Genomic DNA, 22,831 nt, shown 5'->3' with positions numbered 1-22,831 from the left:
TGGCCAATCGGGAGACAGGTCTCACTGACCTGCCTCCTGATTGGCAGGGAGGAACGCTTGTGTGAAAAATAGCAAAAATGTATTTGCTATGCCACACAACAGGGTGGGATCAGGACTCAGTGCTCTGCGCCCCGAGCCCACCCTATTTTGAAGCGCAATTGAGCCTCTGGCTCTAATCCCATGCTTCAAAATACACACCCCCCGCCTATCCCCGCCGGGCCGGGCACATGAATACGGACAGCAGCCAAAGGTGTCGGGGGGGGGGGGGTCGGCACCCGTGCGCCCATAATGCATGGGCCGCCATTGGTAACTGCCCACCTTCCCTACCGATTTCCTCACTAGAGTAGAACACCAAGCCAACCATAAATCTATATTCCCTTATCCATGAGTTCCTCCTCACTCGCAGTCCTCCACCCAGGTTCCCAGTAGGCCGATATATGTTATAATGCTGCCCTATAGTAGGTCACTAAACCCTCATAAAAGGTCACTAAAACCTTCAAAAAAAGATAAAAAGTCATCGGCCACCTTCCCTACCTCTTCTCCTTGCAGCACAGAACACCGTAGCTCCTAATTAAACTGTTCTATCTATTTTTCAAATAAAATGCGCTCCTGATCGTCTTTCTGCTAAACTATAAGAACAATATCCTTCACTATAATGATAATACATACTACGAGTCCAACAAAATGCGGAAAGTGACTATTTTATTTCATAAACAATGTATAATTCCGGCAGTAACTGGCACTTATACTGCGCTGGAAAAGCTTTAATGTTGCTTAACAAGACTGTAATAATTATGGAAATGGCTAAATGTTCTTTACGGGGCATCCATATTGCTTTGCTGTATTTGACATTAGTAATTAGAGGGATTTTAAAATGGCATTTCCTCAGTGGTAAATTAGAACATCTGATTCACCCCTAAAAAAAAAAACACAATGTGGATATATAACAGCATTAGGAAAAAAGTGCATTGACAATAGCAACCAAAGGGTTTGTTTTATGCTCTAATTCACACTTGAATAAACGATCCCTGAAATCTTTTGGATTAACAGCTCATTAAATTTGGTGCATTTGCGTTGTAATTCAGTTTTTCAAGGCATTTGTGAGCTGCGTTGTCATGCGTTTGTCTTAGGTTCAGTTCACACCATAGCAGTGGGACCGAGCCCATGTGTTTCCACATGTCGCATGTAGGAGAATCCATTCCTTTCAATGGGCTGCCCTTTGTGCGAGGAATATGTAAAAAAAAAAAAAAAAAAAAGTCCCTTACCCTTTTCTAAAAATGAGTCGCCATGAACCACATGGTGCTGCAGCACGGTGAGGTTTGTTGTGTGCGAAAACACGCACGTTGGCTGGTGCATGGAGGTGCCAATAACAGTTAATGGCACCACTACCCATCTGCTAAAAGGGCAGCATATTGGGAAAGTGCACATATGTGGAATGTCACTTCCATTGGCCAATCAATCCATGAAAAAAATAATAATAATATAGATTTTTTAAATTTGAAAGCGCATCCCGCAGGTCCCACAGGTATATGTAAACCACGAACACACCACACATGTGACATATTGCCATGAACATCAGAATAAAAGCAATAAAATTCTACTACCAGACCTTCTATGTAACTCCAAACAAGTGACCCGACCTTTAAAGCATCACCTATGGATATTTTAACGTATAGAATTTGTTGGCATTCCATGGGGGTGCCCAATTGGGTATTATATTGTGTTTGTATTCACTAAAATTCATTAAAGTAGATTTTCTCCTGAAAATTTGCTTTTGCTAAACCGCTGCGCAAATATTGTGAGACAACCCACACCATTTTATTCTCCAAGGCCTCTGCTTAAAAAAAAATACGTTTGAGTGTTCTAAGAAAAAAAAATAAAATACAGATTTTTCACATGTATGAGAGAGAAATAACAGAATTGGCCTGGACTGGAGGTGGTGAAAAAAATAAAAAAAATAACACACCCACACAACACACCATATTCTCCTCACTGTCACTATTGCAGGATATCCCCAATAGTTTAACCACTTGCTGACCGCGCTAAAGCCAACTACAGTGCGGATGGCTAGTTCTGGGCAGTCATCATATGGAGGTCTCCTGTGATCGCGGGGGGAGGGCAGCGCACTGCTGATCACCGATTAAGATAAAGAGCCAATCACGACTGTCCAATCACAGTTGATTGCGGATGTTAATAGAAGTCGGTTATCGGCACTCCTTTCCTCATGCTGACAGCATAAGAAGAGAAGAGGGACGATAACTGGCTTCTCTAAAAGGGACATGTACACTGATAATCAGGGCACTATAATCGGTGTCCTGATTATAAGTGCTGTCCCAACAGTACCAACTAGTGCTGCCAATCTGTGCCCATCAGTGCTGCCAATAAGTGCCCACCAGTATCGCCTCATCAATGATGCCCATCAGTGCCACCCATCAGTGCTGCCTCATAAATGCCCACCAGTGCAGCGCAGTGACGCCTATCAATGCCCACCAGTGGCTTCTCCTCATCAGTGATGCCCATCAGTGCCCACCAGTGCAGCCTCTCAATGCCCATCAGTGCAGCCTCATCAGCGCACATCAGTGAAGGAGAAAAATTACCTGATGGCAAATGTTTATTACCAACTATGAAAAAGATTTTTATTTTTTTAGCAAATAAAAACCCCAGTGGTGATTAAATACCACCAAAAGAAAGCTCTATTTGTGTGAAAAAAAATGATACAACTTTTGTTTGGGTACAGTGCTGCATGACCGCGTAATTGTCATTCAAAGTGTGACAGCGCTGAAAGATGAAAATTGACCTGGGCAGGAAGGGATTAAAAGTGCCCAGCAGGCAAGTGGTTAATCAGTTAAATGTTGACTTTAAAAAAAAATGAACAGAGAGCGCTTTCTGACTTTAGCACAGTTGCAAAGTTTCCTGCACAACACTGGCAGTTCACCGACTGCTTTTACTTGTCTGAAGCAAAGTGTGATTTATGGAGAGACCAAATGTAATTTGTAAGGCCCATTTAGGTTTCTGCCATCAAACAGTGATACAAATCTTTGACAAGTAGTTTTGCCTTTTTTTTATCCATCCAAGCAAAATGTTGTTAAAGAGAAAAAAAAAAAAATATATATAGAAAAATAAATGCATGTACATTCCATATAACAGCAGCCTGGCAAGGAATGGGTTAAATATTTAGACCTCAAGAGACTTGTTATGGTAGCAGCAAGGAATGCCACAAGGAAAACATGATTTTTCAATTATCACTTGACCAACTTCACACCCAGACATCAAAATGTCTTTTAGGAGTTCTCGGCTAAACTGGGATTCTCAAGGTCAATGAAGTAAATTTTCTTCATACGTCATTGCGTCTTTTACCACCAGATGTATGTGTAAAATGCCCACATATTAGAGACCGTGAAAAGTACTGCTCCCGATAGCTGCGTATTAGGAGGAGGTGAGAAATAAGGGGGCCGATTTCAGGAGGCTGTGAAAGATACGTGCCCTTAAAGTGGAATTAAAGGAGGCACCAAAATTTCAGTTATGCCGCGTACAGACGATCGGACATTCCAACAACAAAATCCATGGGATTTTTTCAGACGGATGTTCAGACGGATGTTGACTCAAACTTGTCTTGCATACACACAGTCACACAATGTTGTCGGGAATTCCAAACGTCAAGAACGCAGTGACGTAAAACGAGCCGAGAAAATTGAAGTTCAATCACCAGTGCGGCTCTTCTACTTGATTCCGAGCATGTGTAGAACTTTGTACTTCGGAATTGTGTACACGCGATTGGAATTTCCAAAAAACGGATTTTGTTGTTGGAAAATTTGAGATCCAGATCTCAAATTTTGTGTGTCGGAAATTCCGATGAAGCAATACATGGTCAGAATTTCCAACAAAAGGCTCCCATCGAACATTTTCCTTCGGAAAACCCAACCGTATGTAGGCTTACAATGGCCAACCCAATCCCTGTATGCTGCAATGACTAGCCCCTGCACATACGAAGGCGTGACGTCACCCTACACCGGCCAATGAAGATGACCAAAAACCAGCACAGAAGATGATGGTGGTGAGGGATGGTGACCATTAGAGTAAAGAGGGAGTATTCCTCCCTTTCGTTCAACTTTAAAACCATTAACTATTCTTAATAATGTTCCCTCCCTATTCCTCTTACCTATATTGCCTACCCTGTGTAAAAAAGGATCAGTAAACATACCTTTTTTTTTAGTCTAGGTTAGTCACGGGATTTTCAGCTCTGGTCCCCATGTAATGGAGCGCTCCATAATTGAATTATACTTTAAAGACTAAAGCCAAGCCATCGTGACATTTCATTACCAAGAAGATGTATTTACGTCATTGGTGTGCATATAGTATGTTATAATATGTCTAAGCCCTTGTACACACGGTCGGACATTCTGACAACCAAATCCGTTGGATTTCGTCCGACGGATTTTATCTGAAACTGTTGCATACACACGGTTGGACAAAGTTGTCGGAAAATCCGATTGTACATAACGTGATGACGTTATTTCGTTACGATGGGACTACGTTCAGGCTAGTAGCCAATAGCTTTGATCTAGGAATGTGATCTGAGCATGCGTGGCACTTTGTCCGTCGGAGTAGGCTACACATGATCGGAGTATGTCCGATTGGAGCATTTTGTCAAAAAATGTTACAGACAAGTTGGAAAACTTGGTCCGTCGGAGTATACAGTCCGATGGAGACCACACACAGTCGGAATATCCGACAAAACGGTCCAATAGGACACATTCCGTCGGAATCTCCGACCGTGTGTACAAGGGCTAAAACTTTCAAATGGCAAACTAGTCCGTGGCTCTACCCACCTAATTCTTACCAGGAGTGAATGAAGTATACTGTAAGAAGGTCCATGTATCTAGCTCAAAGAGATACAGCAATTAATGGGGCCAAACCGTACAAGTATGTCACTAGATTCCCTGGACACATAAATATGGGTTTTGGGTTGGGTGGTAAAGGGTTAGAACAGCCATTCTCAAATACAGATCATTTAGAATGAACGTTCAATTTCATGGGCCTGCATTGTCCCAACATCAGAGGCAGGACACCAATGATCTTTTTATCATTCGGTAAGGTTGGTATTGTGTTAACCACTGGTCACTTCTGTAAGGGGCATTATTCCCCCTTACCCCTCAATGTATTTGTTTTAGCAGGGGATCCCTAAGACCTAAAAAGTATGTTAAGAGTTTCCATGGGGTAAAAAGGTCAAGAAAGGCTGGGTTAGATCCTCTAACATTTTTACTGCAATATCTCACTGTTTGTACTGGAGACTATTGCCACCGGGGCTAAAAGTGAATGAAAACCCTGAATTTTACAGCCGTCATAGGAACAGCAGAGGGGATTTACCTTACTTTGAAGGTAGATTAACCTTCACTTCCATTGTTTCTAAAGTAATTGTTAATAAGAATTACATAATTTTCCACGCTTGCGTGTCCATATTTGTATTACTGAATTCAACTTAGAAGTTTGTGAATTACCCAGTAGAGTGTGCTCTGTTTTCCAATGCAGTCTCCCTGCCTATAGTAAACTTGTCCAAAGGATTAACTAGCCAAAGTAAGAGTAACACTATGGTGACTGCTACCACTTTTTTCATATCGGCTCACCATTCCAGGAGTCCCCCTGGATAGCAAATGTAAATACTGACATTCATTGAGATTTGGTATTTGCAAAGAACTTGGCAGACCCCACAAGCGACAGTTGAAAGCCTGCGATTTGCTCACCTGATATCCCAGAACTGCATTAGGGAAAAGCATAGGAATATATAAATGTGCCCATACCAGTACCTAGTACCCACCCAGTAGCCACTTTCCCCTTTTGGGGCATTGCAAAAAACCTGTTACTAAAGCTGGCCATAGATGGTTCGAATCTTGGCCAGTTCAGCGGGGACCAGCCAAGATTTGAACCATGTATGGGCAGGTTGAATGTACCCAATTTAATTGATCAACCAGTTAACTTGGGTACAGCCAATTATTGCTAGAAACTATTATAGTGGCTAGCAACCATCACTGTGTTTTCCCGGCGAGGACAGCTTTCCTTATCTCCTGTGGCTGAAGCTAAGAAAATCTCTCCATCTATGGCTGGCTTTAAACTTTACGTCTTTTATTTATAGCACGAGTCTCCAAACTTTAGGAACAAAAGGCCAGTTTACTGGCCCTCAGACTTAGGGAGTGAGTTCAGACTTTGATCAGTGGAAGCAGAAAAGTGGCGTCAGTGGAAGGAACAGTGCCTCATCTTTGGTGTCAGTGGGAAAAATATTGGCCAATTGTGTGTATCTGTAGGGGGAATTGCCCCTCGTTACTGGCCTCAGTAGGAGGAACTACCCCTCATCGCTAATATCAGTGGGAGGAATAGTCCCTTATCATTGGTGTCAGTGGGAGGAATACTGCCCATCACTGTTGTCATTAGGAGGGATAGTCCCTCATCAGGTGTGTCATTTGGAGGAATACTGCCCCATCATTGTCATTAGGAGAAATAGTCCCTCACCATTGGTGGAATAGTGGTCTGAGGACCAGATAAAGGCAAGCAAATGTTTGCATCTAGCCCGTGGATCCACTGATCTATAGTATAGCGGTCCAGGAGTATGAAGTCACAGTTCCTATTCCTTCTCCACCCCCTCCAGCTTGTAGATGGTTCCTAAATGCTGCATAGAACATGGCACCACTCTCTTCAGCATTCTCTTGTTTTTTTCAGGGCAGCCTGATGACACCCCGGACAGATCCTTGACAACCTAGGCCAGTGATGGCGGACCTTGGCACCCCAGATGTTTTGGAACTACATTTCCCATGATGCTCATGCACTCTGCAGTGTAGTTGAGCATCATTGGAAATATAGTTCCAAAACATCTGGGGGTGCCAAGGTTTTCCATCACTGACCTAGGCTCCACAAGAAGTGGATTGAAAGACGATGGGTGCCATTCTACCTGGAAGACAATTAGCACTAGATCACAGATCAATGAGTCAGGAAGGTACAGAGTGAAAGAAGTAGGGAGTATTGCAGCTGCTTTTTTACATTTCTTGAATTGCCGGGCAAGTTTATTTCAAAAATAAAATTTGAAAGTAGACTTGCACTTTAAATGTATTGGAAAGACCTGAGCGGTAAGTATCCGAATATCTGTGTGTTCTAGAGAGAATAGAACAAGTGTCCAAATATCTGTTGTAAAGGAGGAGGTAAGACGTATGTCTCCTGATGTCTGTTGGTCGGAGTGGAGAGGTACACGTCCTGATGTTTGCATATTAGGAAGAGGTGAGAGGTACGTCTCTTGAGGTCTCATCATAGAACACATTTGCCGGGATCCTGAAATATTCAGGAGCTGCTATCTGATCTGCAATGAATGATGCCTGCATCAGTTACAGATACCGCTATACCTGCACCAGGTTACAGGCGTGCGGGTGCAGCACAATACAGAGGGAGGCACATAATCCAAACATTCGCTAATACAAAGTGTAATGTATGAAAGCGGTAATTGTAAACAACCGATCAGAAATCATTTACTTGGAACGCTAATGGGTGCTGTGGATCAGGTTGCCCCATTGATGCATATCAGTGTGTGATAATGCCGCACGATGAGAGATGTGTTCTTCATTATGTCAATTACCATACCGTTGTGACTAGCTTCTCTAGGATAGGCAACATTAAACTCGTATGCATGTACAGTGAGATGCCGGATCCCTTTTCTATTGGGACCCACAGCTCAGCTGTCACAGAGACCTTCCACCAAGGCGGACAATCCCAGCGACTGATGAGCAGTGCCGATAATTGCACATGGAAGTTATTACTCTATTCAATTGTTCCCACAATGCACAGGTACCAATGCTCCACCCTGCCCTCGAATGTTCATTTCGATATTGCTGCCGTTGAGTACCCAATAGGATTCCTTTTATGTTTACAATACAGTGTATAGAGTGCAGGAGTCTAATGTACAATGTTTTCTCTATGGGTGGTCAGAAGTAAACAGGCCACTCTGATCCGATCAACCAGACGGCTGGGAAATGGATGCCCCATCCGTCTGTTATTGGCCAATAGGACTGGATCAGATAGCGGCGGGTGTAAACAGACATCTGCCACTCCAGAGGGGACAATGGATGGTCCAATCGGGTCCGCCTAAAAAAAGATGACAGGCGGACCCAATAGGTCCACCTGTGTGAAAGGGGCCTAAAAGGAGAAGCAGCACACTGATTAGCTCATCTCTCTGGGTCTGAGCCCTCTCCTCCTACCAGAGTGCTCCTTACATTGCAACACACCTAATTAGTTCCTTGTGTAGCTTCTCCCTCCACCAATCTGAGCTTTGCTGTACAGAGACTGCAAGCTGGTACCAAGTTAAATTCAGGAACTTACACTGCTGGCATTTAACACAAGGATATGGATCTTTATATGGAGCTTTCTGACTATACTTTTTTATGTTCTCACTGGATTCATCTGACGATAACTGGCATTTTTATTCCAAATTAGAACTCTTATTGGGTGTGAATAGAGGCTGTCAGCATAGGCCAGGGTTGCTGGGATTTAGGCGTGACGATGATTGTGCTTTTGACATTTTCAGTTTGAGACTCTTAAGATCAATAAGAATTAATTGACAGACATATCTGATGTGCAACCACCCACTGTAGATATACGGCAGCAGGGCGGGTGCTCCGTGGCACATCACGTACTGAATATGTGATCTGACACTTCTGGGTCTGGGGCACACGAGTGTGGTGCCAGCAACCCACTCCCGCTGTGACTGGACACAGTGGTAGCAAATCAGCGGGTCGGGCAGATGGAATGTCCGCTGGGACCCATCGATCGTCCGTGTAAACAAGGCAGACTGCCATTCTGCGAGAGGAGAATGTGCTGATCCTGTGTGCCTGCTAAGGAGGAACACCGAGTGTTACATTCCCCCAGTCAAAGCACCTCCCCCACAGTTAGCAAGAACACCCAGAGAACACATTTAACCCTTTGATTGCCCCTGATGTTAACCCCTTCCCTGCCGGTGTCATTAGTACAGTGACAGTGCATTTTTTTTTTAGCACTGATCACTGTATTAGTGTCACTGGCCCCCAAAAAATGTAATTTAGGTGTCTGACTTGTCTGCAGCAATATCGCAGTCCCACTATAAGTCACTGATCACCAGCATTACTAGTAAATAAATATATATATATATATATATATATATATATATATATATATATATATATACATATATATATATATATATATATACATATACACACATATACATATACACACACACCATAGTTTGTAGACGCTATAACTTTTGCGCAAAACAATCAATGTGCATATTTTTTTTTTTTTTTTAACCAAAATATAGAGCAGAATACATATTGGCCTAAATTGATCAAAAAAATAAAAAAAACAACAAAATTTCTTCATTGGATGTTTTATAGCAGAAAGTAAAAAATATTGTTTATTTTTTCAAAATTGTTGGCCTTTTTATGTTTATAGCGTAAAAAGGGAAATTCCAGACACAGAATGTCCTTTCCTACCTTTAAAATTTCTCTGTAGGGGGGGGGCTCAGAGAGGAGTATTAGGAGGGATTTTGGAAAAATTCATTTGGCACTGTGATTTGAATGTGGTGTGGGAAACGCACACGGATCATGGGGTTTCCAGTCCCACATTAGTGTGAACCTGCTGCTAAACCTCCAGGAGTTTTGTTTTTGTCTTTATTTGTATCTACTTGTGGTCGGTCCATTTGACTATATGAACACATTGTATCTCTTATTTCTTTCTTTTACCTGGGCAGTGCTTACCCTGCGACTTCTTACCTGGGCAGTGCTTACCCTGCGACTTCTTACCTGGGCAGTGATTACCCTGCGACTTCTTACATGGGCAGTTCTTACCCTGCAATTTCTTACCTGGGCAGTTCTTACCCTGCGATTTCTTACCTGGGCAGTTCTTACCCTGCGATTTCTTACCTGGGCAGTTCTTACCCTGCAATTTCTTACCTGGGCAGTTCTTACCCTGCAATTTCTTACCTGGGCAGTGCTTGCCCTGCGATTTCTTACCTGGGCAGTGCTTGCCCTGCGATTTCGTACCTGGGCAGTGCTTACCCTGCGATTTCTAACATTTGTTACTTTCCATCATTTCCTTGCTGTCAACTGTTACAGTGATCCAGTCACTGCGCAGGGTCCTAAAGTATGTGGTTTAAAAAGTGCACCTAGGGCTATTTCTTTTTGTTTATTTAATGTGATTCTGTGGTGACATCACTGTATGGGCTCAGAAATAACTCCAAAAATCACTGTCTGAACACGGTTCAACGTACCATCCAAAATTGCAAGGTAAAGCTCTATCATACAAAGAAGCCATATCTGCACATGATGCAGAAACACCATAATCTTCTTTGGGCCAAAGCACATTGAAAATGGTCTGTTGCAAAGTGGAAAACTGTTCTGTGGGCAGACAAATCTAAACATGGACTTTCTTTTTGGTAAACATAGGCACCTCCTCCAGGCTAGTGGAGAGGGACCTTATGGCTTGTTATCAGCACTCAGTTCAAAAACGTGCATGGGGGGGGGGGCATTAGTGTGTATGGAATAGGCAGTTTGTACATTTGGAAAGGCACCATCAATACTGAAGGATATATCCAGGATTTAGAGCAGCATACGCTCCCACCAAGACATTTTTTTCAGGGACGGCCTTGCAATTTCAGCAGAACGATGCTAAACTGCATCTATGACAGCAGCATGGCTTCAGAGTAGAAGAATCCAGATGCTTAGTTGGCCAGCCTGCAGTCCAGACCTTTCCTCAATTGAAAATATATGGTACATCTTGAAAAGGAAAAATACGACAAAGACGTCCCAGGACTGTTGAGCAGTTGGAATCCTATACCAGGCAAGAAAGGGACAACATTCCTCTCCCAAAACAGCAACTGGCCTCCTCAGTTAATAGAATGTTGGTAAAAGACGAAAGGGTGCTACACCATGCTAAAACATGGCCCTGTCCAGCTTTGAGATATGTTGCTGCCATAGCTTTAAAAATTACCTTATTTTTTTCTTAAAATGGTCAATTGTCTCAGTTTAAACATTAGATATGTTTTCTATTTAAGTAGATTTTACACAGCCTCCCAAATTTTTCGGAATTGGGGTTGTACCTTCAATGAATATGGAAACCTTGCTGTTCACTTTCATCCCCATAGGCAACTTCTCTAATTTCTTAAAATTAGCCCCCACAGCCTCAAAACCAAAATTGAGCTAAAGAGCGACTATCCTCCTCCCCCCCCCCCCCCCCCCCAACACAGATATTTTCAATCAAGACACCCACGCGCCGGCATCCTCCAAGCGTAATGAGTTCTCGTATTGAGGAGTTATTGGAAAATATTGGCAGCTATAGTTTAATGGAGGTATAATGACAGGGCTTATATAGAAAGAAGTCCCCTGACACTCAGGCTGGCCCCTCTCCCCAGCAGACGCTGATTACTCCGCTGCTGATACGCAATCTGTCAGTGGTAAATGTAATCAGTAGAAGAGCAGAGTATTTATCATTCACCGCTGACCTGCCGCCTCAGGCTGGGAAAATAATGGTACCCCGCTAACTCCTTCTGCTCTGTGACTGATCGTCGTGCACACATAGTAACACCCTGACATTTTATAGGCTGGGGCAATATTTCAGAGGATGCAGCTTACTGTATATATTCACTAGGATCTAATGGCCTCGTTCTAGCGCTTTTATACCTCGTACTACAGAACATGTTCATACACCTAAATAGCCTGTTGTATCCTATGGCTCAGTCATCACGCCGTAGAACCAAATGTGACATTATGGACCCGCTTGTGTCATACCCATAAAACGCGGACATGTCTAATAAAAGAATGGGGTTTAGGAATATGGAGAAAGAAATAATAAAAAACGTTAATATTTTATGGGTCACCACCCTAGAACAAGCATGTGTGTACAAGATATCCGACATGTGATTTGCACATGATTGTTCCAGGTCGGTGACTACCCAAAGTATGAAAGGAGGGTAAAAATGACAGCCCTGAAGCCTGCACCTTCCAACACTGCGGGCCATGGCAGCTCCAATCAGGCCCGGACTCGTACAAAAAAAAAAACCAAGCCTGGGCATTCCAGACCAAGCAGCCAATTCCTTTAGAGACCATGGGGGTGGCCAGCGATAGGACACCTACTGAGCCGGTCCCCGCACTGCAAATCCCACCAACTGCCGCCCCAAAAGAGCCTCAGCCCCCAATGACAGACCCCCCCCCCCCCCATTTGCTGCCCATCCCTCCCAACTACCGTAACCTCCCCCAACCACTGCCCCCAGCTCATGGACCTTCACCACCCAACTACTAACCCCCCTCGACAGATGATAGGAAATCCTGTATCCCCCATATATCCCCACTGTTCATAATGATGGCTCATGACATTGTCCCCGAGCTTGTGCCGTGCCTGTGTCCCTGGCCCTGCTGACCATTTGGCATGTAAGGAGTCAACGGAGTTGAGTTACCTCTTTGGGTGCAGCTCGGCTCGTTTTGCCTGCGCAGTTGCAGAGTATACAGATCTTCATGCTATACCAGGAGAGGAGACACAGGCATGGGCGCACAGCTGGAGGCCAGCCATGGCAGCAGCCTTCAGCAAGCCCCATCCAGACTGTGGCTGCTGACCCCCCTCCAGCTGCACGGCCTAGTCATTGAACAGGCCACTCCTGCCAGGACATGCGGCCCGGCCCACCGGGCAAATGCCTGGTGTGCTCTATGGACAGTCCAGGCCTGCCTCCAATATTTCCTCCTGATAGAAAACACTAACTTTTAAAAGCCTCACTTAACAGCACCATGCTATCTATACCCCCCAGTTACAGACTTCAGATCAACGGGCGACAAAGAACAGGGGTTGCAGCCTGCTCCAGGCAGTGATCCTGCCACACAGTATTGCACCGATTTTGCCATAGACCACCAACAGGAGAAGCAGCCTATTGCTGGTAGAATAACGACTTCTCCATTGGGTGCCACCAAGAAATGTTTAGAGATACTTGATACCATGTAGCCCAGAGGCTCAAAGGAAGAGGACACATTATTATTATTATACAAGATTTATATAGCACCAAAAATTTACACAGTGCTTTACAAAGGCAGACAGTGCAATTACAATATAATAAAATACAGTAGGATACAGAGGCTCTGCTTGTTAGAGCTTACAATCTAATGCCATGTACACACGGTCAGATTTTCAAATGGAAAATGTTCAATGGGAAATTCTGACCATGTGTAGGCTCCATCGGACATTTTTCCATCAGAATTGCCGACACACAAAATTTGAGATCTGGATCTCAAATTTTCCGACAACAAAATCCGTTGGAAATTCCAATCGTGTGTAGACAATTCCGCCACACAAATTTCTACGCATGCTCGGAATCCAGCAGAAGAGCCGCACTGGCTATTGAACTTCAATTTTCTTGGCTCGACGTATGTCACCCCGTTCTTGACGTTCGGAATTTCCAACAACATTGTGTGACCGTGTGTATGAAAGATAAGTTTGAGCCAACATCCGTCGGAAAAAATCCCATGGATTTTGTTGTCGCAATGTCCGATTGTGTGTACGCGGCATAAGAGACCTCAGCCAGGCGTAGCCAATGGTTCCCAAAACATGTCGTCCAAGGACAGTACATGTCACCCAATGGTCTGTACATGTCATTCAATGGTGCCTAGTACATGTCATCCAATGGCTACCAGTGCAAGTCGTCCATTGGCCAGTACATCTCGTCCAATGGATACCAGTGCAAATTGACCATTGGCCAGTACATGTCATCCAATGGCTCTCAGTGCACGTCATTCATTGGCTAGTACATGTGATTCAATGGCTCCCAGTTCATGTCATCCATTAATCTGATGTCCCTTATTTCAGGTCTAACTAGTCTGGTGGTCAAAAAAGGCTACTAAGCTTAACATTTCTAGTTATCAAAGTACAGAAATTCAAGCAATTCAATGTGAAAACGCAAACAAAAAATAAATTAAAAAAAGACTGTCCTCAGTGTAAACCACATGCCAACATAATTGGTTAAGCCAGAAATATATTCTTGCATACTCATTAAAGCTCAGGCTTCCAAACTGGAGGCCACCACCACCCAACGAGAATCTTTTTCAGGGTTCCCAGGGTGAACGTGAGACTTAAAAACAATCTACACGGAGGCACCTCTAGGGCTGTAGACCCTGTTCCGACAGTCGTGAACGCAGGCTGTAAAAATTGAAATAGCTGTCAGCACAAGATATGCCATTGATGCCGTTTAGCATGGATGGGGAAATCTTTAGGTGGATGACCAGCCTTAGCCACCGGCCCATTACGGTAGATACAGCCGTCCCTGGATTAACACGAGGATGGGAGATGTTTACAATAACTTGGTGCATTCCGGCTCAACCCACCTCTGTTTCAGTTCTGAAAAATAAGCCAACATTACTATCTTGCTGTCCAACCAACCAATACGGGTACAAAGAAAAAGCAGAAAGCCCCAAGGAGAATGGAGAGAAGGGGAGGGGGAGGAAGGGAATAGATTAAAGTAAATTTAAGACTCCGTAATATTAAAATGAATTGCGGCCCATTTTTCAGCTACTGTCTCTCCGACTTTAATCAAAGCGGAAAGATTTGCACTCAGTAGTGTCACGAAGCTGGTGAAGAATGAGGAGGAGGAGAGAGCTTCCAGCTATGTGCTGAACACCCCCTACCTAATCCAAATGTCCTGTACTCATCCCCCCCCCAGAAGAACAGGTAAATCAATCACATGCAGAGACACCAAGGCCCACCTCTTATCACAACACAGCCATCTGTGCCCCTGTGAGGACCCCCAGAGAGCTCCATCATATGTGTCTCTCAAGACCTCGGAATATCACAAGGAACAGTAGATGGATTTACTTATTAACAAATCTTGAAAAGACAAACTACATATTACTACTGCCTATACAGTATTAAGACCCCTTCATACAATGCGTTTCTAGCACACGTGCGTTGATGTCTTGTGTTAGGATTTGTGGCATTAAGTGTATCCTTTAAACTCTAAACTGGTTTTTGAATATGTTTGGCATCGTGCTTCGCTGTAAACAGTTTTCCTAAAGGGCAAGTTGACTTTTTTTTTTTTATGAAAGGGTAAACCAACTCTAAAATATCCCAGCCACCCCTCCAGACCCCACTGCACAAACCTGGCGTGATGCCCCATGTTTTGGGGTGGGTGCCAGTCAAAACAAATGGCACTGTGGTCTGTGAATTAACGTGCCTTATGTTAACGGGAAAAATCCGTCTTACCGCAGTGCGATCTAAATGGACCCCTAAGGTTGGCCATACATGGTTTGAATCTGGGCCGGTTCAGCAGGAACCGTTAATGGACAAAGCTTTGTACCAAATTGATCAACTTGGGTACAACCAGTCTGTCGGATCCGCTACCGATTATCGCAAGCGGCTGCTATAGCCGCAAAGCGATAATTACTGTGTTCTCCAGGCAGGGATGCTTCACCCGCCAGCTCCCGCCAGGATTAAACAATTGCCGATTGCACTGTCAGCATGGTCTGTGTTGATAGGGGAATCGTGCAAATTTCTTTATTGCAACCCGTGGTTGCAGGAAAGAAATTTGCACCGTGTATGGCCGGCCTTAAAGTGGTTGTATACTCAATTTTTTTAACTTTTACCTACAGGAAAGCCTATAATAAGGCTTACCTGTAGGTAAAAAAAAATATCTCCTAAACCTGTACGGTTTAGGAGATATTCCCCTCGGTATGCGCCGCTGACTGCAGCGGCGCATGCGCACAAGGGGATTCTGGGCAGTGGCCGGCTGGCCGGAATGAAATCTCCCGCGCGCATGCGTGGGAGTGCCGATATCGCGGCTCCGGCCACTCACAGCGCCGGAGCCACAATACCCGGAAGAAACGCAGAGGGAGCATGTCAGCTCCCTCGGCGTGGATCGGGCCAGATGTCGGGGCCTCGTTTTAAGGTAAGTATTTCATAATGAGCTAGTATGCCTTTTGCTTTGCAGGTGTTAAAAAAAAAAAAAAAAAAAAAAATTGCGGGTTTACTACTGCTTTAAGCCCCATACACACTATCAGATTTTCTGCTGATTTTTGTCTTCAGATTTACCAAAACCATGTAGTGCGAGGGCCTGCCTGATTGCATACAAATTGAAACTCCTAAGGCCGCGTACACACGGGCGGACTGTCTGGCCAACTAAGTCCGTCAGACAATCCGACAGACAGTCCGTCCTACTTTTGAATGAACGGACTTGACCACACACGATGAACAGACAGTCCGCTGAAAGTTTGCGCGATGACGTGTACAGCACGTACGACGGGACTAGAAATACGACGTCCAATACACTGCAATGCAACCTTCGGCCGTGTAAATCCTTTCTGAGCATGCGCCATACTTAGTCCGTCCAACTTGCCTACTCACGAGCGGACTGTCCGCTGAAACCAAAGTTGGACGGACAAAATTACGGAAATTCCGAAAGACTTAGTCCGCCAGACTGTCCGCTGAAAAAGTCCGCTGAAGCCCACACACGAGCGGACTGTCCACTGAAACACGTTTCAGCGGACCAAGTCCGTCAGACAGTCCGCCCGTGTGTACGCGGCCTAAGGCAGGGGTCTCAAACTGACGGCCCTCCAGCTGTTGCGGAACTCCAAGTCCCAGCATGTCTCTGCATGTGGGAGTCATGATTGTAACTGTGAGCCCTGCAATGCCTCATGGGACTTGTAGTCTTGCAACAGCTGGAGGGCCACCGGTTTGAGACCCCTGTCCTAAGGTTTGACCTCATATTATATGGTTTTGGTAAATCTGAAGGAAAATCTGATAGTGTGTATGGGGCTACTATAAGGTGGAACAGAGGAAGCAAAAGAAGCATCAAGATTTGTCTGCAACTGGGAAAATAACTCTCCATGCTGGGAGGCGTGTAGAGTTAAAACTGTTGATAAGGAGATCACACCACGGGCGTTCCTTAGCAATAAAACTAGTACGAAATTCCAGGCCAGCCATGAATGTATTATCACTAGAAGTCCAACTCTTCCCTGGTGTAGGCACTACAGCCATCAAGAAATACAGCATAATATCCATGTGTCAAATTGTCATTACACCCACAAAGAGGTTTGAATAGAATTCCATCATCTCCTGTGAGCTTGGATCATGACATTACTGCTCAGCTGATATCAAGTCAGTACTGCTTATAGCTACCCACTTTAAAAAGTGTTACTAAACCCACAACAGTAAAATCAGTCGTTATATGCAGTAAAGCATGCTGGTTATACTCACTGTGGGACCTAAGGGGTTAATCCTCCGTATTGTATAAAAAGGCCGTTAGATCCTCTCTTCTCTGATCCTCCCCTTCATCCACAGCCCCCAATCCATCTGTTGATAGAACGGAGCCTTGGGGGGCACGCTGCACACGTTCAGTTTGGTGTGTATTTCTAGTGAGTTTTTTTTTGTTTCTTGGGAGAGTGCATGTGATCAGCACAGGGCCAATCAGCACTGTCCAGACAGAGGGTCAGGAGTCACGCAGCCTCATAGGATATTTAGAGGAGAAGGAAAATACCTCCTACAAGCTTTAACCAGACACTGATAGAAGTCACAAGACTGCTATATACTGCTGAAGAGAAAAGGTATTTAGCAGTTTCTATTCACTAAAATAATCGCATTTCCATGTTCTGTGTACTGTGAGAAACCAGATAGTGAATGCAGGACCCTGGGTTTAGTAACATCACTGTAATGCTCACCACACACACACACACATACGTTATAATTGGATCTACCAACGAGTATATAGTACAAGGGTCTGCGTGACTGGATGGTTTAGTTAGGTCAGGATATGACAGTTTTGGTAGATCTAAAGTTGATTGTGTGGTCATACTGTAATGTGTGCGGTGAACCATACTAGTGCTAAAGAGTGAACACAAAGCCAAAAGTATTGCACCACACCACCTATAATCACACCATCTATCTACAGAATCCTTCTATCTATACACTGTGTCCAATGAGAGCGATGTAGAGTAGTCCGTAGTCCTGTTTGGCCTGCTTTTTCTGTTCCTTTTAACAGGCGGAGAGGTCTGACATTTTCTGCTACTCATGTTTCCTATGATAAAAACTGGGGTAGACGCAACACATAAGCATTCCAACACTATTCCCAAAGCCAGTAGCGTATCAACCATGTGTGCAGGGTGCTCACTGGGGGGACCACTGTGACCCACACTGCACCCATGATAGTTGTGAGCACCGATCATTCCCATCTGTTCCCTGTGTCCTCCTCCATCCCCCCTCCATGTCGTCCGCCTCCTCCTCCTCTGCCCTGTGTGCTCCTCCGGCTACCCCTCTGGCCCCCTGTCCTCCTTCTACGCCCCCCCCCCTTTATCCCCTGCATCCAGCTTCGCTCCTCTCCCATCGGCTATGGGGATGTGTAAGGATGTAGCACAGAGGAAGGGGCCAGTAAATATGTCATTTACAGGGCCCTTCCTTTTCTGAATTGGACACAGTGAGCGATCTCTACCAATCACGCCTGTGCCCTCTGATAACTGAGCAAAGTAAACTGTGTTAAGATTATGAATGAACGGGAGCCGCTGCCTCTTGTCCATTCATCTTCCATGCTGAGGCTGCTGAGAAAGGGACTGGGGAATCTGTGTCCTCACTCCCTTTCTGTGTCAAGGGGAGATGTCAGGGGTCTCACCAAAGCCCCCACCCCCCCTAACAGGGCTGATAAAAAATAATAATTGCAATATTAAAAAATGTATTAAAAAAAATATATAAAATTACTGAAACCATTCCCCCCTGCCATACTGACACTGTCCATTAAAAAAAACTACTGACATCATCCACTGCTCTCCAGTCACACTGTCCACTGCCCTATACCCCCACCCCCTTACCCAGAAGCGCTGTGAACTTTTTTTTTTATATATAAAAATATTAAAATAAATAAAAAACAAAATTGTAAAAAATAATAAATAAAATATAAAAAAAAAAAAAAAAAACACTAGTGATACCGTCCACTGCCCTACTGACACTGTCCAGTACCCCCCATCCCCAATCATTATGGGGAAAAAAAATACAAAAATAAAAAAATTGTAAAAAATGTAAAAAATAAAATTTTAAAAGAATTAATAAATCTAAAAAAAAATTTTAAAATCTGACACTGTCCATTGCTCTGACACCGTCCACTGACCCCCAAAAAGCATTTTGAAAAAATGAAAAAAATAAAAAATGTTTTAATTGTAACAAAAAATAATAAATAAATAAGAAAAATAAAGAACTATTGACACCCTCCACTGCCCTGCTGACAACATCCTGTACATACTACCCATCGCTGTACACTCCACACCTTTACATCATACCCAAATTCCTACACTCCGCACTCCTCTCCTGCACATACTACCCACCTCCATACTCCACACTCTTCTTCTGCACATAATACCCACCACTATACACTCCATACCCCTCTCCTGCACATACTACCCACCGTCGTATACACTCCGCACTGTACATTCCCCTTTTAACATTACTGCATTCTGCACTATGTAAGTCACCCCAGACTATATTAAACCACACACCCTTTATGCCACGCCAAATATTTAGTGCACTTTAAGCCACACCCACATTTTGCAGCCACACGCTAAGCTGTGAGTGTAAATGGGTTCTCCAACAACCATCAGCTGCAAACCAAAGAAAATCAAAGTAAAAATATGTCACAAGCACATCACAGATCTCCAAAACCGGTCCAAAGCTTTATTCAGTGATCACATCGTTTTCACAGAAGAAATGGTTCAGAGGCTTGAAGGGCCCCTTCATCAGGCATGTCTGATGAAGGGGACCTGTGAGCCTCCAAAATGTTGCTTCTGTGATAACTGTGACTGCTGAATAAAGCTTTGGGCCCGTTTTGGAGATCGGTGGTGTGCTGGTGATATATTTTCGCAAAACACATTAGCAGGTACGTAAACTGCATACAAGACAAAAGCAAACACAAGCACTAATAAAAGATAATAATTTAAACAGCCAGTCCATCCAAAAGTGTCAATGTATAAAAGCATTAGAAGGACTGAGGTTTGGTAGATCTGTCTGGGTTTCCAGCTTTCCACTTATGGTGGACTCATAGAATTGACAGCAGACCTAACATTTTGGCTTGGGAAATTTAAAATGGAATGGTGGGCAGTTTTGTTTTAGCTTATCAAACAGTGGGGAAAAAAACGTAATACCACCACATACAACCTTTCAGAAAAAGAATTGTATTGCTGTATATTGTGACATATCGGGACGCTTTTCATGCGGAGTTGTAAAGTTACTTTAAGGTCTATTTTGCAAGATATGATGAACGTGGTGGTAGAAATAGGCTCCAATAGGCATAGCTATGCTCTGAGCCCTTCAGGAGGCTCCATACGTACGTATGTAGAATTTTTCGAATTATTTTCACTTTGGGGTTGTGAGCGGTCTCTGGTAAGATTTGATCGTCCACCTTTTTTTAGATTCTTCAAACACGTGAAGAATCCAGCACAAGTCAAGTGGCAACGTACAGCAATTCAACAATTTATCGGTAAGTAACAGAAGATATACTTACTTGCTGGGGAAGGCGTGCTATATCCACTGAGGGGGAGCTGGTGCTGTACTCCTGGCAGTGCCCCTGGAGGGGACACACCACCGAGCATGTGAGGAAAGAAGAAGGCATAGTGAGGAACAGGGTATCCATTCATGTGACTTGGCCCAGTTTGCGGGCAGGGAGAGTCGTTACTAGTCATTGCCTAATTGTCCAGCCTTCTGGACTGGCTCAGACCCTTTGAATTTCCATCTAGGAACGACCCAAAGAGGGGGTGCACCCCCCAAACGCCAGCATAGAGTTGCAGCAGATCCAAGCTTCCAAGATCAGATCGAATAGGTAATAAAGTGTTCCAAAACAGTCTCCAACACACGCTTCCAAAAAGGTCTTAAATCCAGTTGAAATGCAGAAAAAGTCTTTGGACATGCAGCACACCACAGAGCCGAAAGGGAGCTACTTCAGGCTCCTCCGTAATGAGATCAGCACTTGACTTGTACGGGAATCACTGCAAAATAATAAAGGAAAACCATTAGAATGGAGATAATTATAGAATCTGGAAAAATTGGAAGAACAGCAATTCAAATTGCATGCTTTTGTAATGCTATACTTAAAAATGCACCAGGTTGAGAAAAATTGAGCTAGTCTGGTCCTTCTGAGACGCAGACAGACTAAAACTGGCCATACACAGCTTAAATTTCAGCAGATTTCTAGATTTGGCTGACATTTGAGCTGTTGGTGGTCCCCATCACCACCACCGAGCTCAATAAAAGTAACTGGGTAAAAATATATATCAGGCAGCCAAGAGCACTGCAGCTGCCTGAATACAATGGCCAGCTCTGGAGATTCCACCATCCATGGTGTTTAGCGTGGAAGAGGGAATCAAAGTATTGTATGTATCGCTAGATTTCTTCTTTATCTGAACGTTAGAGGATGGGGAACCTAGATCCATAAGACCATAAGAACTCGATACTTGCAGGTTACCCCTTCCAACTGTAACAAATTTTGGACCTGCTAAACACATCAAGTCAATCAAGGCTCGTTGAACAAGTGTGCCCCAGGGCAGACCAATCTCAGAGGACAAAGCAGGCAAATGGGTAGGGGTTGCTTTTTTTTTTTTTTGGTGCCTGGATGCCATGCTTGCACTCTTGCTTGAATACTTTGAATCAGTTGACCTGTAACAGGTACGTTAAGGACGTCTAAGGACTAAGGACGTCTGACCTTTCCTTAACTTTCCAAAAATTAATACTCGTTTTTGGTCATTTAATTGGAAATTACTGAAACGTGACTAGAGGGTCAGCATAACAGCTAGGCAACTCTCATTGAAGGAAGTAGACCAAAAATGGCAGCCATCATATTTCCTAACAGGTTTGCTTTACCATTGCTTTCCATGTAAAAAAATTATTTTGCTCACCCTAGGGAATAGGTATACCAATTAGGCTTGCACATTACATACAATTAGGAGTTTCCAGTTCATCAGTCCAAGTCTGAGTATCTCATATTCCTCATTTCATGTTATTGTCGCCAGTCTGTATATCTGGATTTCCTTCATTTTTGCACCATCTCCCTTCTCTCTCCCCGCTTACCCATCCCTGTTTGTAGGCTCAAGGAAAGAAGCCTGCAGTGTGGGCCGCAGTGGATCTATCATGCTGATTACACACTAGCTGGGAAGGGGGATTTGGAAGGATTTTTTTTTTCTTCTTATTCTGTGCTTCTAGGGTCATAAATCTCAAAGCAGCGTGAGAAAAGACCCGTCTTTACAGTTCAATTACACTGGGCTAATGAGCCACCCAAGAAAAATGGAGCTATTGGAGATCTGTACAGGAGTCAGAACAAGAAAGAGACAGGGAGGGGGGAAGAGACACACCGCAAAGCCAAGACAAATCAAGAGATTGTCAGAAGAGACATGCGAGAAGAAAGACGGGGACAGACAGTCGCATACAGACAAAAAGAGAACGAGAGAGAGAAAGAGACAAGAGAAACAAAGAAAGGGAAGAGGGATCCAGTGCAGACAGGTTCAAGAAGCAAACAACCAGACACACACATACTCTGAATGAAAAAGGCAGAGTGCCAGAGAGACATACCGGACCGAATACAGAGATCTGGGAAGACACAGAGCACCAGAGGGACTCATGCAAAGCAGGGAAGAGATACATGCATAAGAGAGTGGAGATTTCCAAGAGACACACTACAAGGAGTACAGAATGTCAACTAAAGACACAAAAAAATGGACAGGGGCACAAGGCAGGAGCTATGCAGGAGAGCAGAGGGAGCCAGGCAAAAGCTGCTCAAGGTAGCAGAAGGCGCCTGGCAGGAGTTACGCAAGAGGGCAGAGGGCGCTAG

At 44.1% G+C, this 22,831-nt stretch overlaps 1 protein-coding gene across 4 annotated transcripts in view; it reads right to left on the bottom strand.

Moving 5' to 3' along the window:
• RARA (retinoic acid receptor alpha) overlaps positions 1-22,831 on the bottom strand; it is a 254,848-nt gene that overhangs the window by 164,483 nt on the left and 67,534 nt on the right. For all 4 annotated transcript variants that reach the window (XM_077459837.1, XM_077459842.1, XM_077459839.1 and 1 more), the window contains exon 2: positions 20,516-20,996. In XM_077459837.1, the coding sequence (XP_077315963.1) occupies positions 20,516-20,693 (178 nt within the window). In that variant the 5' untranslated portion in view covers positions 20,694-20,996. The remainder of the gene's footprint in view (positions 1-20,515; positions 20,997-22,831) is intronic.

This window comes from Lithobates pipiens, unplaced genomic scaffold (assembly GCF_037356315.1).
Source record: "Lithobates pipiens isolate NorthernLeopardFrog02 unplaced genomic scaffold, aLitPip1_a1.2 Scaffold_28, whole genome shotgun sequence".
NCBI lineage: Eukaryota > Metazoa > Chordata > Amphibia > Anura > Ranidae > Lithobates > Lithobates pipiens.
The sequence above is the reverse complement of the archived record's forward strand: the minus strand, read 5'-3'. Positions and strand labels throughout refer to the sequence as shown.